The 15,943-nt window shown below is 42.2% G+C and overlaps 1 protein-coding gene across 1 annotated transcript in view; it reads left to right on the forward strand.

Moving 5' to 3' along the window:
- The window catches only part of TUBGCP3 (tubulin gamma complex component 3), a 212,985-nt gene that overhangs the window by 137,902 nt on the left and 59,140 nt on the right, over positions 1-15,943 (forward strand). The window contains exons 13-14 of the mRNA XM_075336660.1: positions 3,576-3,684; positions 10,501-10,690. Of these exons, the coding sequence (XP_075192775.1) occupies positions 3,576-3,684; positions 10,501-10,690 (299 nt within the window). The remainder of the gene's footprint in view (positions 1-3,575; positions 3,685-10,500; positions 10,691-15,943) is intronic.

The following is a 15,943-nucleotide window of genomic DNA, read 5'->3' on the forward strand; positions in this document are numbered from 1 at the left end:
GGGGGGGGTGGGCATTTTGATTTGTGAGCTCAGAATTTGCTGGATTTCTTTTTGTGGAGATCAGATTCACTTTTCTAGAGCCTTTGTGTTACAGCAATGTGGAAGCCCCCTAAATTCTGGTTAGCAGATGACCGCTCTGAGTGGGTATTTGTTTATTTCTGTGGATTGGTAACATGGTTCATAAAATTTTGCATAACATTTATCCTGTGCTCTATGCTGAGCACTTACATAAAGGGGTTTCCATTTAAATATCCAAATGACTTGATTCTGATGAAACCCATGACGGATCTATTCACCACAGTGAAGCAGCAGAATTACTCGAGTCCATCTGGCCTCTGTTCAACGTTGTCCTTCTTTTCATCTGATGCAAAAACTCTGGTCCATCACGCTTTCATGTACCACTGAAAAGACAGCCACTGCTAGACAATAGGACATAATCCTTGATTCCCTCTGCCTCTATAGTGAATCTCATATTTCAGAGATTTACATTGAGACTCTGGTGTAAATGTTCAGCACAGAGCGCAGGATAAATGTGGGCCGAGCCTTAACCCCTTAACGACCGCGGGTTGTAAAATTACGTGCTAGCGGTCATATTATTACTGCCCGCAGTCTGCCGTAGGCAGCATGCCGCGATCGGCACACATCTCAGCTGATTTTCACAGCTGAGATGTGTGCCTGCTAGGCACGAGCAGAATCGTTATCTGCTCGTGCCGTTTAACCCCTTAAATGGCGCTGTCAATATGTGACAGCGCCATTATAAGCGCGATCACGATAAACTTTTACTTACTGCCCGATACCGGAAGTCACGTGACGTGATCACGTGACTTCCGATAGTTGTCATGGTAGCACAGGGTCATGTGATGACTCCTGTACTACACATGAATTGCTTTCACTTTCGCTGTGCCAGCGGCACAGCAAAAGAGAAAGAGAGCGTATCTGCTGTTTACAGCTGTATAGCTGTGATCAGCAGATAGTGCAGAGCGATCGGAATGCTGATCGCAATAGCCCCCTAGGGGGACTAGTAAAATAAAAAAAAAAAAAAAGTTTTAAAAAAATTAAAAAAAAAACCTTAAAGTTCAAATCACCCCCCTTTCGCCCCATTGAAAATTAAAGGGTTAAAAAAATATACACACATTTGTTATCGCCGCGTTCATAAACGCCCGATCTATCAAAATATAAAATCAATTAATCTGATCAGTATGCGGCGTAGCGGCAAAAAAATTCCAAACGCCAAAACGACTTTTTGCTATGAGGCGATAAAAACGTAGCATCTGCTCAAAAATTGTACCGTTAAAAACGTCAGCTCAAGACGCAAAAAATAAGCAGTCATTGAGCCATAGATCCCGAAAAATGAGAACGCTACGGGTCACGGAATATGGCGTAAAACGTGCGCCACTTTTTTCAGTCAAACTTCCGATTTTTTTTAACCCCTTATATAAAAGTAAACCTATACATGTTTGGTGTCTACGAACTCGCACTGACCTGAGGCATCACACCCACACATCAGTTTTACCATATAGTGAACACAGTGAATAAAATATCTCAAAAACAATAGTGCTATCGCACTTTATTTGCAATTTTTCTGAATTTGGAATTGTTTTGCCGTTTTCCAGTACACTATATGGTAAAACGTATAGTTTCATTTAAAAGTACAGCTTGTGCCGCAAAAAATGAGCCCTCACATGACCATATTTACTGAAAAATAAAAAAGTTACGTCTCTCAGAAAAAGAATGGCGAAAAAAAAACCCGGAAAGTGGAAAATCGGCCGGTCGTGAAGGGGTTAATGTGATCTTTGGGAAGAAGAATGACCAAATCAACAGCATATCAAAAATTGCGTTTATTTTATATGCCACTCAATGTTCAGTTTAAATTATAAGACCGCTTTATTCTTTGTGTCACTACGATTACTACGATTACAGTGATAACACATTTACATAGTTTTTTTTAGGTTTGGCTGTTATCACACAGTAAAAGAAAAGATTATGAATTGCCATATTTTGAGAGCTACGTTTTTTTTTTTTTTGTAGTAAAATTGATACGTCAACGTCAGCTTTATTCTTTAGGTCGGGATGATTACAGCAATCTGTGTTTTTTGAGTTTTTGGTTTTTTTTTTTTTTAGAAGAATTGGTTTTACATCACTTTATTCTAAAAGTTGTAGTTTTTTTTTCTTTATTTTTTCCAGCAACCAAGCTAAGTGGAGGCTTTTGTTTTTTTGCAGGGCAAAATGATGTTTTCAGCTATACCGGTTTTATTTACATTTGACTTTTTTGACTTTTTTTGTTCCACTTTTTTCGGTCTTATGATTAAAAAGCATAGTTTTTTTGTCACGTATTATATCTTTAATTCTTTATTGTATTTGCTGAAGCGGGTAACTAGTGTGACAGTTTTATAGATTGGGCATTCTGGACATGGCAATACCAAATATGTGTAGTTTTTACTTGTTTCAGTTTTTACGAAAAATTAGTAAAAAAAAAAAAAAAAAAGTGTTTTTTATCTATTTATATTTTTATAATAAGTATACAGTATATATAATATATTTTTTATTTTTTTTTTTTATCATATACTCCCAGGATTAGACATCAATTTCCCCGGTCTTACCGCTGGTCTAATACTCTGCAATGCTTTTGCATTGCAGGCTATTAGATCGGTGAATCGCACGTATGCCGGAGGTGTGTCAGGTTTTACATACCATCGTACCCGGCTGACCCCACGACCATTATTCATGCCGGGATCACCATTGAGCCCATCGGCATGATTCGATCACAATAACATTGTGCTGACCGGGGGAAATACTGTGCTCCCTCTTGTAAATAGATTTATGCTGCTGGCGCTATTGACAGCAGCACCGGAGGGGTTAAATGTCTCTCATTGGTGCTAACAGATTGTGGGAGTTACTGCAGTGTGTCTGGTATTATAATATAGGTGACACCGCTGATGATTTCGCTGGCTATGCTATTGAGCCGGCGGGATCATCGCGCAGTACATACAGTTAGCGTGAATGTGCTTCCCGCAGCGCGTGTCGTGAAAGAGGCGGGCAACTCTTGATAAATTTGGTGCACCTTAGTCCAACAGGCTGTAGATTCAGTCTTGACCATTCCTCCCCAATTTGTTTTAAGTAAATTGGAATACTGGTATGTGTATATTCTGTTCTCACAAGGCAGAGTTTTCTTTTATCCCAGCTGTCTCTGTGCCTTTCAATTCTAGCTGTTTTCCTAATCGCTAATATGTATTTTATCTTGCTCAACCCTCTGTCTCTATAAAAATGTAAGAAAACATGGGGAATGTATACTTAGTACCTGGTGCCGTTCTCTATGCACGCTCAGATCAGCCAGATCCACTGCTAGCATACAGTATCAGATGCAGGCAGTCAATGAGTTTCTGTTGACCTATAACTTTTAAATCAAAGCAAACCATGAATTGGGGTACCTTGATACAAACAAATGTGTGGTTTTCAAAAACTGTCAATAGTTTCTGAGGCAGGGGGAACAAACTGATACAATCATATACGAGCTTTGAATGTACTGATTTTGGGATTATACTACATATTGACGATTTTACCATTTACTTGTTCAGGTTCTTTTGATTGGGAAATCCATTAACTTTCTACATCAGGTGTGTCATGATCAAACGCCAACTGCTAAGATGATGGCAATCACTGAAACCCCTGAGTCCCCCAAAGATGGTAAGTTAAAAATAAAGAGCAGCAACTTGGGTTTTCAGAAAATGTAAAATTTGTTGATATATGTATTCTCAAGATAGAAATTTGTGATGTCTAGTCCTCTTTTAAGACAAATGGAACATATTCTACTACTATTAGTTGTGTAAACAGAAATATAAGAATTTACTTAGCTAATTATTCAGCAGATGTTAAATCTTTGTGATTTATAGTATCTTTATTTTTTTAACTTAAATTATATTTTTAGAGTTCAGAGAATAAAATTATGAACATTACATCGGTTTGCAAATTTTTACATATTCTAATGTGCCACTTCTCCATTAGGTCATTGAGGCAGTGATTATTCACTATTGGGATTGTGATCCTTGGACTACTGCCGCCTAAAATTCAATTACCCCTGCTAGTGAAGATACAGCAAAGAGTTTTGAAGGCTGTTAGTATTTTCAGTGCTCATTAAACGCTTTATATGCCGCAACCAATCGTGACAGCTGCCTTGTAAAGGAGTTGTCTTGTGAACAAAGTACATTTTAATAAATCTTGGAATAATAAGTTCCACAATTTGATGTGTTTAAAAAAAAATCGTGTGCTAAGTTTTTATAAATGTGCTCTGTTATGAACAGTGTAATGGTTGTGTCTGACCATATTGGTCTGCTCATTACCTCTCATACATATTCACTGCTTCCTTCACCAATTATTAGTCCCGGCATTTGTAATTTGTTGCAGTCAGACCATGCCCCCACCCTTTGTGACAGCGTCTGTGATTGGTTAGAATCACACCCGCTGTGTGCGTTTGTATATTGGTGAAAAATATAGAAAATAAGAAAATTAGCGTTGTGTCACCCGTATATTGTGATACCCAGTGCAGGTAAAGCATACGGCTACAGACTGCAGCCTTGTGTTTATCTTGGCTGTGTATCAAAAGAAAAGGGACCCTATGCAGATTTTTTTTTTTTTTTTTTTTTTTTTGTTAAATAAATCATTTTAAAAAACGGTGTGCGGTCCCCCAATTTTGATACACAACCAAGATGAAACCAACAGCTGGCGGCTGGTATTCTCAGACTGGGTAGTCCCATGGTTATTGGGCCTTCCCAGACTAAAAATAGCAGCCTGCAGCCACCCAGAATTGTCGGGTCTATTAGATGCGACAATCCCAGCACTTTATCCTGCTCTTCCCTATTGCTCTTGTCCGTTGGCAATCGGGGTAATATATGGGGTTGATGACGGCTCATAGCTGCCACTAAGCCCTAGATTAAAAATGGGGAGGGTTTATGAGACCCCCCAATACTAATCCTGTAAGTGAAAAGAAATAAACACAAACACCGAATAAATCATTTATTTGAAATAAAATACAAAAACCCACCCTCTTTCTCCAATTTTTTTAACCCCACAAACACCCAAGTCCGACGTAATCCACACTGGGTCTTACAACGATCCTTGCTCTGCTACATACAGAAGTCGTTATTTGTATACTCTGTTATCATAAGTAGCTATTGTTTTCTCCCGTGGCCAGAAGCTGTGTTATATGCTGACCATGAGCTGGAGCAGCTCTGCATGGTTGGACACTAAAAATAACACAGTACATAGCCGGGGCACATCTATAAGATTATCTCAGCACAAGAACATGTTTTTAACACATCCAATTGTGGAACTTATTACTCAGATGTACAAAAAATTTTTTTTCCAGGTGCTGAGGTTTTTTAATGGATATTTTGAGGCTGCTGAATTCAAAATTAAATAACTTTTGCTGAATTGATTCTAGTTTTTGAAATAATGGACATCCATGAGAATAATGAATTCCCCCTATGCAACTTATGTGCGATAACAACAAATACAATAGCTTTTGGTCTGTCTTTTCACTCTTTAACAGTTTCTTAGGTAATCAAATATAATGGATTTCAATTTGTAGACCTACAGTGCTATAAAACCTACTGTTTGAAGCCAAAATTCCACTGTGAATTTGCTGAGGAAAGAAGTTGGCTACAGTAAAAGTTTGTGAACTCCGTCTTGGTTAATAGCCAAAAAGTTCTCTTAAGTATCTAAATACATGAAAAAATTTTGACTTCATCAAGAAGATCCTGCATCAACGATCCTGATGTACATCTACATCTGTGGAGAGTGCATGGTTGAAAAACAAAGATGAAATATCACAGACTCATGGCATTTTTTTGGATAACAGCTTGGAGGCCAGGATAAGTCTTGGGCTTCACATATGGTTTGCAAAACACATGGAACACCTATGATTGTGGACAAATGGTGAACGAAAAAGTTTAAACTTTGCTGTGCCAATAGTATGGAGACAAAAAACCACCTTCACAATTATTTTTGTGTTGTAACGATTAAAGGCTTTGTTACAAGAAAGCTCGGTGGGATTATCCTGATTTGGAATCAGCACAACGACCTATTCCAGATGGCAGTATTGTTCCATTATCGATTTTTACCAGATCATCCACTGTCAGACACTGAAGACAGTCAGTTAGTAGTAGTGGAAGTGAATTTGAGGGAAGCTCTTCAAGGCCTCAACCAGTAAGCCAAAAACAACTTGAAGACATCATTAGAAACTTAAATCTGTCCAAGCCAGTATCTCAACTTTTAGACTTATACAACATTTTATAGAGTTGGAAGTTAAAATTACAGCCTAGCGTACAAGAGAAGAGCAGCTTCTTCTATAATTCAACCAAGAGGAAGATCTTTTATACTGCTATGAAACCACAGCTTCAAATGGGATAAACGGAATATCAACCAGAAGACTGACAGCTCCATTGGAAACTTGAAATGTGTTCTCTTGCGCAATGGTAACCGTTATTAATCTCTTCCGATTACTCCTTCAACAAAACTTACAAAAGAATATGAAAATGTAAAAATCATATTACAGAAAATCCATTACCATGAACATCCGTGGTCGATTTGTGTTGATCTGTAGATGGTCAGCGGCTTGCTTGGACAGCAATCTGAATACACAAAATACCCATGATTCATGTGCCTCTGGGAAAGCAGGGCAAAGGAAGATCATTGGAAAAAAGTGTCATGGCCTACAAGGGAAGAAATGATTGTTAATGCTGCAGTATCATCAACAACCCTCTGGTGGACAAGAACAACATCGTTCTCCCACCTCATCATAATAAGCTAGGATTAATGAAGCAATTTTTGTTAGGGCTTTGGACAAATCGGATAATTTCTTCAAGTACATTTACAGATCATTCCCTGGATTGAGCATGTAAAAACTACAAGCTGGAATCTTTGATGGTCCTCATATTCGTTAACTTATGAATGATTCTAATTTTACTACATGCATGAATGACCCTGAGGGTTCGTCCTGGAAGAGTTTTGTCTCTCTTATGAAGAACTGCTTCGGTAATCACAGAGGAGACCATTATGAAGAACAGAAAACACTGTTGTATGAAGATTGCCTAAAGCAAAAGGAACCAGCTAACCTGTCCTATAGTTAGCACTTTTATAAGCTTGCCACAATTTTCACAATTTTGGTTGTGTCCTGTTAAGTTTATATAATAAAATTGTAAAACAGTTTGTGCTAAACAGGAGTTTCTTATAAGTGATTAGATTACATTTGTTAAGAGGACATTATTTTTAGAATGTAATAGTGGTTGCAGAGGTGAAAAATAGTTTGCTTTTACATTTCTCATCTCGATTGCGGAGATATATTCTAAAGATAATTTCCACTATAACCAATTAGTCGGGAGGCATTGGCAGATATTTTTATGCCGGGATCTTCACTTGTTTTTTTTCTCTTTTCTTTCCTGTCTAACGTTGCCCAATCATAAGCAGGCAGTGTCATGCAGGAAGAAAAAAAAAAAAAAAATTACGTCCCCAGAGAAAGTGAGCCACTGCTTTCTCTGTGTGTTTTAGTGAAAACGGTAATGACACACAGATCTGCGCTCTTCCCCAAGTCAAATAGATGTCACTGCCAGCACCTACTGTGATTATGAGCTGGAAGGGGAGAAGAGTAGAGCTGTGTCATTACAAACACCTATCTATATATCCTAGACATACGGGAGTACTGTACTGATAGCTGGCACTGATCCAGAGTGGTGTATGTGATATGCTGCAGCTTTTATCTCATTGCACTGACCACTCTGCTCCCCTCCTACTCCCCACACTGTGCTGTGAGATGAGAGCTGCAGCGTGATCTGTACCAGCTAACAGGGCAGTATTCATTGACATCTGTGATGCACAGCTTCGGGCAGTGAGATGTGTGACCTGGGGAGGAGAGCAGAGCTGTGTGTCATAACATCATATCACACTGAAAAAGCTGATTCAGACTTTCTCTGAAAGCGGTTTCTATTTATTTTTTTCCCATTGCATGATGCCTCCTGCTTATGATTGGTCAGTGTCATGCAGGGTAAAAGTAAATGTTCGCAGTGAAAAATAGGAAGATGAAATACCCCCTTATCCCCCTTTACTCCTATTTATAGACCTCATCTGGAATATTGTGTCCAGTTCTGGGCACCACATTTTAAAAAAGACATCAACAAACTGGAGCAAGTTCAGAGAAGAGTGACCAGAATGGTGACTGGTCTACAAACCATGTCCTATGAAGAACGGTTACAGGATTTAGGATTGATTAGCTTGCAAAAGAGAAGACTGAGAGGAGACCTAATAGTTGTCTACAAATATCTTTTACGGCTGTCACACTGTAGAGGGATCAGTTTTATTTTCATTTTCACAAGGAAAGACTAGAAGCAATGTGATGAAGCTGATGGGGAGGAGACACAGATTAGATATTAGAAAAAACGTTTTGACAGTGAGGGTGATCAACGAGTGGAACAGGCCAGTGGCGTAGCAAGGGGGGGCGGAGGGGGCGGTCCGCCCCGGGCGGCACAGCAAAGGAGGGGGCGGTCCGCCCCGGGCGGCACGTGTCAGGGGGGAGGCATTTTGGCCACTTGCCTTCAGTTCTGCTGCCCCTGGGCCGAGTTCCGGGGACCACAGTCCTCGGCAGGAAACTGTGGCTGCCGTCCCTTTAAGACCACAGCGTCCTCCTGGTTTGAACTTCATCTGTGGGCGGAGCTACCGCGCGGCCTGCTCAGTCCCACAGATGGAGGCGGCGCAATGCCAGCCAGCGACCTCCGGCGCTGTGTGGGCCCCCTCTCCGTGACTGAGCGGTAAGTGCTACCCCCCTCCCTCCCTCGACCTGTATACTCCCTCCTAGCCACCCGGTTTATGGGCCCCAGTGAGCTGCCTGGGCTTCCCCCTCCCCCCCCTGGAGCTGCGTGTGTGGGCCCCCAGGAGCCGTGTGTGTCTGTGCAGGCTCAGCTCTGCTACATCTGCCCTGTGTTTGGTGCAGGCTCAGCTCTGCTACATCTGCCCTGTGCTTGGTGCAGCCTCAGCTCTGCTACATCTGCTCTGTGCTTGGTGCAGGCTCAGCTCCTCTACATCTGCCCTGTGCTTGGTGCAGGCTCAGCTCTGCTACATCTGCCCTGTGCTTGGTGCAGGCTCAGCTCTGCTACATCTGCCCTGTGCTTGGTGCAGGCTCAGCTCTGCTACATCTGCCCTGTGCTTGGTGCAGGCTCAGCTCTGCTACATCTGCCCTGTGCTTGGTGCAGGCTCAGCTCTGCTACATCTGCCCTGTGCTTGGTGCAGGCTCAGCTCTGCTACATCTGCCCTGTGCTTGGTGCAGGCTCAGCTCCTCTACATCTGCCCTGTGCTTGGTGCAGCCTCAGCTCTGCTACATCTGCTCTGTGCTTGGTGCAGCCTCAGCTCTGCAGCAGCCGCGTGTGCGGGCCCCCAAATGCCGCGTGTGTCTATATGTGCAGCAGAGTTGTGTGTGTATGTATGTATGTATGTAGCAGAGTTGTGTGTGTATGTATGCATGGATGCAGCAGCTACAGAGTTGTGTGTGTCTGTATGTATGCATGTATGCAGCAGCTACAGAGTTGTGTGTGTCTGTATGTATGCATGTATGCAGCAGCTACAGAGTTGTGTGTCTGTATCTATGTACCAGCTGCAGAGTTGTGTGTGTGTGTGTATGTATGTATGTATATATATATATATATATATATATATATATATATATATATATATAAATATGTATGCTGCAGCTGTGTGTGTCTGTATGTATGCTGCAGAGTTGTGTGTGTGTATGTATGCAGCAGAGTTGTGTGTGTGTCTTTGTATGCAGCAGAGTTGTGTGTGTGTCTGTATGTGTGCAGCAGAGTTGTGTGTGTGTCTATGTATGCAGCAGAGCTGTGTGTGTCTGTATGTATGCAACAGAGCTGTGTGTGTGTGTGTAATAGGCCTAATATAATGTGTGTAAAAAGGTGAAAGTCTAGGACTAATAGCAGCAGTCTACAATTAGATCTTTGATTGTAGTTCCATGAAAAATAAATATTTTGATGGTTTTCCGGATTTTTGAAAGTTTCTGGATTATCGACGGCCAACGGAGGGGGGCGGCAAATTTGACGACCGCCCCGGGCGGCAAAAGCAGTAGCTACGCCACTGGAACAGGCTGCCACGAGAGGTGGTGAGTTCTCCTTCAATGGAAGTCTTTAAAAAGAGGTTGGACGGACATCTGTCTGGGATGATTTAGTGAATCCTGCTTTGAGCAGGGGGTTGGACTAGATGACCCAGGAGGTCCATTCCAACTCTAATATTCTATGATTGTATGATGACACTGTTAATAACGCCTCCCTTCATTAGTGGAAATTAGCATATAAACTTTACCAGCTAATATCCACTTTAAACCAGTAGAACGCTGACATTGCACCACACAGTTGCATTTTTACATATGTAAAAATCTAATCGGCTTATATAAAGTAGCTGCAATGACAACCCTGTTGTATTGATCAATGTTATTGAATTGTTCTTTAGCTGCAGACCTATTCACAGACTTAGAGAATGCATTCCAGTCTAAAATTGATGCAGCATATTTTGAAACGAGCAAATATCTGCTGGATGTCATTAACAAGAACTTCAATCTGCTGGAACACTTGCAAGCCATGAGGCGCTATCTTCTGCTGGGACAGGGAGATTTTATACGCCATCTTATGGATTTACTTAAGTAAGTTGTGTGGAAGGTGTGTTTTTATAAGATGTTTTTTTAAGTTTGATGTCAATCATGTATTTAATATTAGATTATTTCATCATAATGTAACACAGTATTGCACTAAGATATTTCCATACAGGATATAAATACACTTTAATTACTCTTGAATTCAATGTATTATCCAGATTGCATCCAATAGGTAAAATATGGTACTTTAATGCCTATGTTATTTTATGTAGAGTTTCACAGTGTGCAAATTCCAAACTGATCAGTTCATCCACATACTCGTAAATATCGCAGTAATTTATTAAAGGGAGTCTTGTCACCCCAAAATGCATATTAAATTAGCTAGATGGTGATTGCCATACAGAAAACTGTGCAGCAGTACAGCTACTTCATTGTTTGGGCATGATTAATTACTTCTGGACTGCCCATAAACTAAATCTGTTCAGGCAGTCCACACTTTACCCTGGACTGACAATCCAAAATGTCAATGCAGTATAAGCAGCTGGGGACACTTTTGTCAGACACAGCCAGACTTCCCAGAGAGAAGATGGACATGGTTAATTACCATGCTTACCTTCTCCATCTCTGTATACACAGTGCTCATCCAGCACTGTGTATACAGATTAGGAAGTACTGTCAGTGCTTCCTCCTCTGGACCCTGTAATCATGTGATCACAGGGTGTAGGGAGGGAACCGGAGCTGCTGGATTCTAGGAGACCCAATCAGCTCTGCTATGCAGGGTGGAGGCTGAGTCTAGTATATCTGGGGCTAATATACCAGCACCAGTTACAGCGGAAATAAGCAATAAAAATGTTTTAATATGTTGAAATGCCACCCAAAGATCTTTTAAGACCTTATAGGGGGGCACAGTATTTATAATAAAGGAATAAATAAAATTAGAGAAAATTAAAATTGAACAAGTAATCATTTTTTCTAGCTCTGATTTAAAAAAAATAAGTTTAATGTATAAAAATAATATAAACAAAAAATGGAGACTCAATTTATATTGTATGTGGTTATAAAAACAATGTGAAAAATTAAAGCATTTCAGTTTTTGATTTTTTTTACCCCCTCAATATTGTCCCAAAAATATATATACCGTATCTTTCTGACTATAGGATGCATTTTTTAACAAGATAATATCTTGCTAAAATGTATGTGCGTCTTATGTTCCGCAGTCAGTAAGGTCAGCAGTGTCAGGTCTCCCAGACTGCTTCCTTAAGGCCCTGTGCGCAATTGCCGTTTTTTTCCGCGGATTTCCTGCGGTTTTGCTGCATGTTATGTTCATAACATCTCTGCAGTGATTCACCAGCAAAACCTATGGGAAAAAAAAATGCTGTGCGCACTATGCGGATTTTGACAGCTGCATGTTTTACTGCGGGATTCCCGCAGCAAAAACAATTGCATGTCACTTCTTTTCCGCACATCGCTGCGGGATTTCACTCCATTGACTGCCATGTAATCGTGAAATCCCGCAGGGAATAACACAGGTAGCAAATTCTGTGCGGTTCATTGCGTTTTCCTTCGTTATTCCCTCCGGTATTTCGCGGTTTACCTGCGGTAATGTTCATCGCTGCCTGCGGTTTGCAGGGAAGTGATGTCACTATGACAGGAAGAGGAAGCGGAGCAGAGAGTAAACACACACACACACATCACAGACATAGAACACACACACATCACACTAACACACAGACATATAGAATACACATAGAAAGCAAACGGACATATAGAAAAAACACGTGGGCTCCGCCGTATTTTTACCGTCCAGACGAGGTAGGCACACAGCGGCGGCCCGGTATTCTCAGGCTGGGGAGGGCGAGGGGCAGGGTTAATGCCCCCCCCCTCCTGCAGCCGAGAATATCAGCCCGCAGCTGCCCTGGGACTGTCGCATCCATTATGCGGCTGTCCCGGAGTGTCCCCGGCTCTTTCTGTTGCCTTGATGCGGTGGCAATCAGGGTAATATAAGGAGTTAATGGCGGCGGATCGCCGCCACTAAGTCCAAGCTTGATCATGACAGCGTCTATCAGACAGCTGACATGATCAACCCGTAAGTCAAGTGAAAAAACACACACACCGAAAAATCCTTTATTTTAAATAAAACACAAACAAGACCCTGGTTCACCCCTTTATTAACCCCCTCGAAACACAGCTCTGGCGTAATCCACGTCCTTCGATGCTTGCATCCAGCCGCGACTGACACACAGTACAACGCAGCCTCGCAACGAGACAGCAGAGGTAACCACAGGTCATTTCCCACGGCCGGTAGTGTGAACACACTACCGCTCGGGAGAAATGCAGCGTGTGCTCACAGGGACTCTATCTATCTATCTATCTATCTATCTATTCTTCTATCTATCTATCTATCTATTCTTCTATCTATTCTTCTATCTATTTATCTATCTATCTACTTTCTATCTCAGAAGGAAATTACTTTTTTTTTTTTTTTTTCAATGTGCTTTAGTGCATTGAGTGCATGTACCAACCCGCATGCGGCAAAACCGCGGCAATACCGCAAACAATACCGCAGTAAAACCGCAGCAAACCGCATGTGGTTTTCGGGTGCGGTTTGCCGCGTTTTTTTTTACCGCGGGTGCGGTAATCTTTCAGACCCTGCGGAATTTTCTTAAGAAAATTCCGTTTTCCAGTGCGCACAGGGCCTAAATCATGGGGTAGAGCAGGGGTGGGCAAATCATTTTCCCGAGGGGCCACATTAGAGACTGGTGTGGAGTGCCGAACAAATAATCTGAAATTAAAGGGATATTCCCATCTGAAAGATCCTATCCCATTATTTTGTAGGTGTACTAATAATAGCAAATACGGCCCATTAGAAATGTAGTAGAGTACTCTTGATTAGCTATTTCGCTTACCTCACGTGCAGGGTTTTTCAATAGCTTTATGTATCCATGTTTATGACCACGAGAAACTAGCTAACTTACTATATGAGAGGTCTTAACCATAGATACCTAAGCTACAGTGCCCAGCACATGAGGTAAGTGACAATGCTATATCATGAGAACTATAGTACATTTCTAATTGGACTTTTTTGCTAATATTATTATTACAACACCTACTAAATATTGGAATAAATTCTTGGAGATGGGAATGCCCCTTTAATTCTGCTTAATTTCAATATTAACATATTAATTAGAAATATAATTTTTTTTATATTTAATATTACTTAATATTGAGCAAAATTTAAGTATTCCTATTTCCCCCTCTATACAGTATCAGCTCACACCCAGCCCTCCCTAGATGAAGCATGAGCCTTCCCATACCTCCCCATAAACAGGATGAGCCCTCACATAGCCCCCTTTATAGTATGACCCTTCACATAGCCCCTATAGACAGCATGAGCTCTCGCATAGCTTTACACATACAGGATGAGCTTACACTCAGCCCCCTATATGCTGTTTGCGCCCACAATATCCCCCCCATAGCCCTAGTTTGAGCCCCCCACTTAGCCTCTTTATGTACTGTATGAGCCCCCACAAAGCCCCTCTATATACAATGTGAGCCCCCACATAGCCCCTCTATATACAATGTGAGCCCTCACACAGCCCTTCTATATACAGTATGAGCCCGCACATAACCTCCTAAATACATTGGGCCCCACATAGCCTATATTCATTATGAGCCTCATATAGCCCCTATATATATTCAGCCCCACATAGCCCCTATACACATTATGAGCCTCACACACAACCTCCTAAAATACAATGAGCCCCACATAGCTCCCTATGTACACTGTGTCCCACGTATCCCAATATATACCGTATGAGCCCCACATAACCTTCTATATATTATGAGCCCCACATAGCCTCCTATATACATTTCTGAGGCCCCACATAGCCTCCTATATACATTTCTGAGCCCCCACATAGCCTCCTCTATACCGTATTTTTCGCTTTATAAGACACACTTTTGTTCCCCCAAATTTTGGGGGAAAGTAGGGGGTGCGCCTTATAATCCGAATATATGGATTACTACAGGGCCCAGGGGAGGTGGGGGCAGCTCTGGACTCTGGAGCGGTGCTGGTGGAGGCTGATGAAGGCTGCAGGAGGCAGCGAGAGATCTCTTGCTCCCACTCATATAATATGCACTGCCGCTGTCCATCACCGTGTTGCTGAAACCGCACCGCGGTGATGGGCTGGGGGCAGCGTCGCATATTATATCTGCCTGCGCCCCCCTTTGATGGCACATGCCCCCCTGTGTTAGATATGGCCTTCGTGCTGCTGCCCAGAGTAAAATAAAAAAACTCTTTACTTACCACCTCCAGCGCTGATCTCCCGGTCTCTCTGCTTCCTGCTGTGATCAGGCACGCAGAGATGATATCACTTTGCTGTGCCGATCACATGAACGGCACCGAGAACCAGGAAGTGCAGGAGCTTAGCAGCAAGGAGGGAGACACCGGGATTGCAGCGCTGGAGAAGATAAGGAAAGAGTGTTTTATTTTACTATGGGTAACAGCATGGGGGCCATATCAAACACAGGGGAGGTGTGCGATCCATTGGGGGCCATATCAAACACAGGGGGAGGTGTGTCATCCATAGGGGGCCATATCAAACACAGGGGGAGGTGTGCCATCCATAGGGGGCCATATCAAACGCAGGGGGAGATGTGCCATCCGTAGGGGGCCATATCAAACACAGGGGGACATGTGCCATCCATAGGGGGCCATGGGCAGCACAGGGGGACGTGTGCCATCCATAGGAGACCTGTGCCAGCTGTAGGGGATGTGTGCCAGCAATAGGGGACGTGTTCCATCAATAGGAGACATGTGCCAGCAATAGGGAACGTTTCTTAGCAATAGGGGACGTGTGCCATCAATGGGGACATGTGGTATCACTGGGGAGCGTGTGCCAGCACAAGGGGGCTATATTCAATATAAGGGGGCCATATCCAGATTAAGGGGGCTAATTTTAGGATGGGGGGGCTATGAGGGACATATACTCTATATGATTTGTTAGACAGACACTGGCATTATAAGACGGACCCCATTTCACATTAAAAAAAAAAATTGTCTTTTCCTTCACCAAATTTGGGGGTGCATCTTATAATCAGGTGCGTCTTATAAAGCGAAAAATACGGTACATTTCTGAGCCCCCACATAGCCTCCTATATACATTTCTGAGCCCCCACATAGCCTCCTGTATACATTTCTGAGCCCCCACATAGCCTCCTATATACATTACTGAGCCCCCACATAGCCTCCTATATACATTGCTTAGCCCCCACATAGCCTTGTACACCATGTTCCAAATT

Source organism: Anomaloglossus baeobatrachus, chromosome 2 (assembly GCF_048569485.1).
Source record: "Anomaloglossus baeobatrachus isolate aAnoBae1 chromosome 2, aAnoBae1.hap1, whole genome shotgun sequence".
Taxonomy (NCBI): Eukaryota; Metazoa; Chordata; class Amphibia; order Anura; family Aromobatidae; genus Anomaloglossus; species Anomaloglossus baeobatrachus.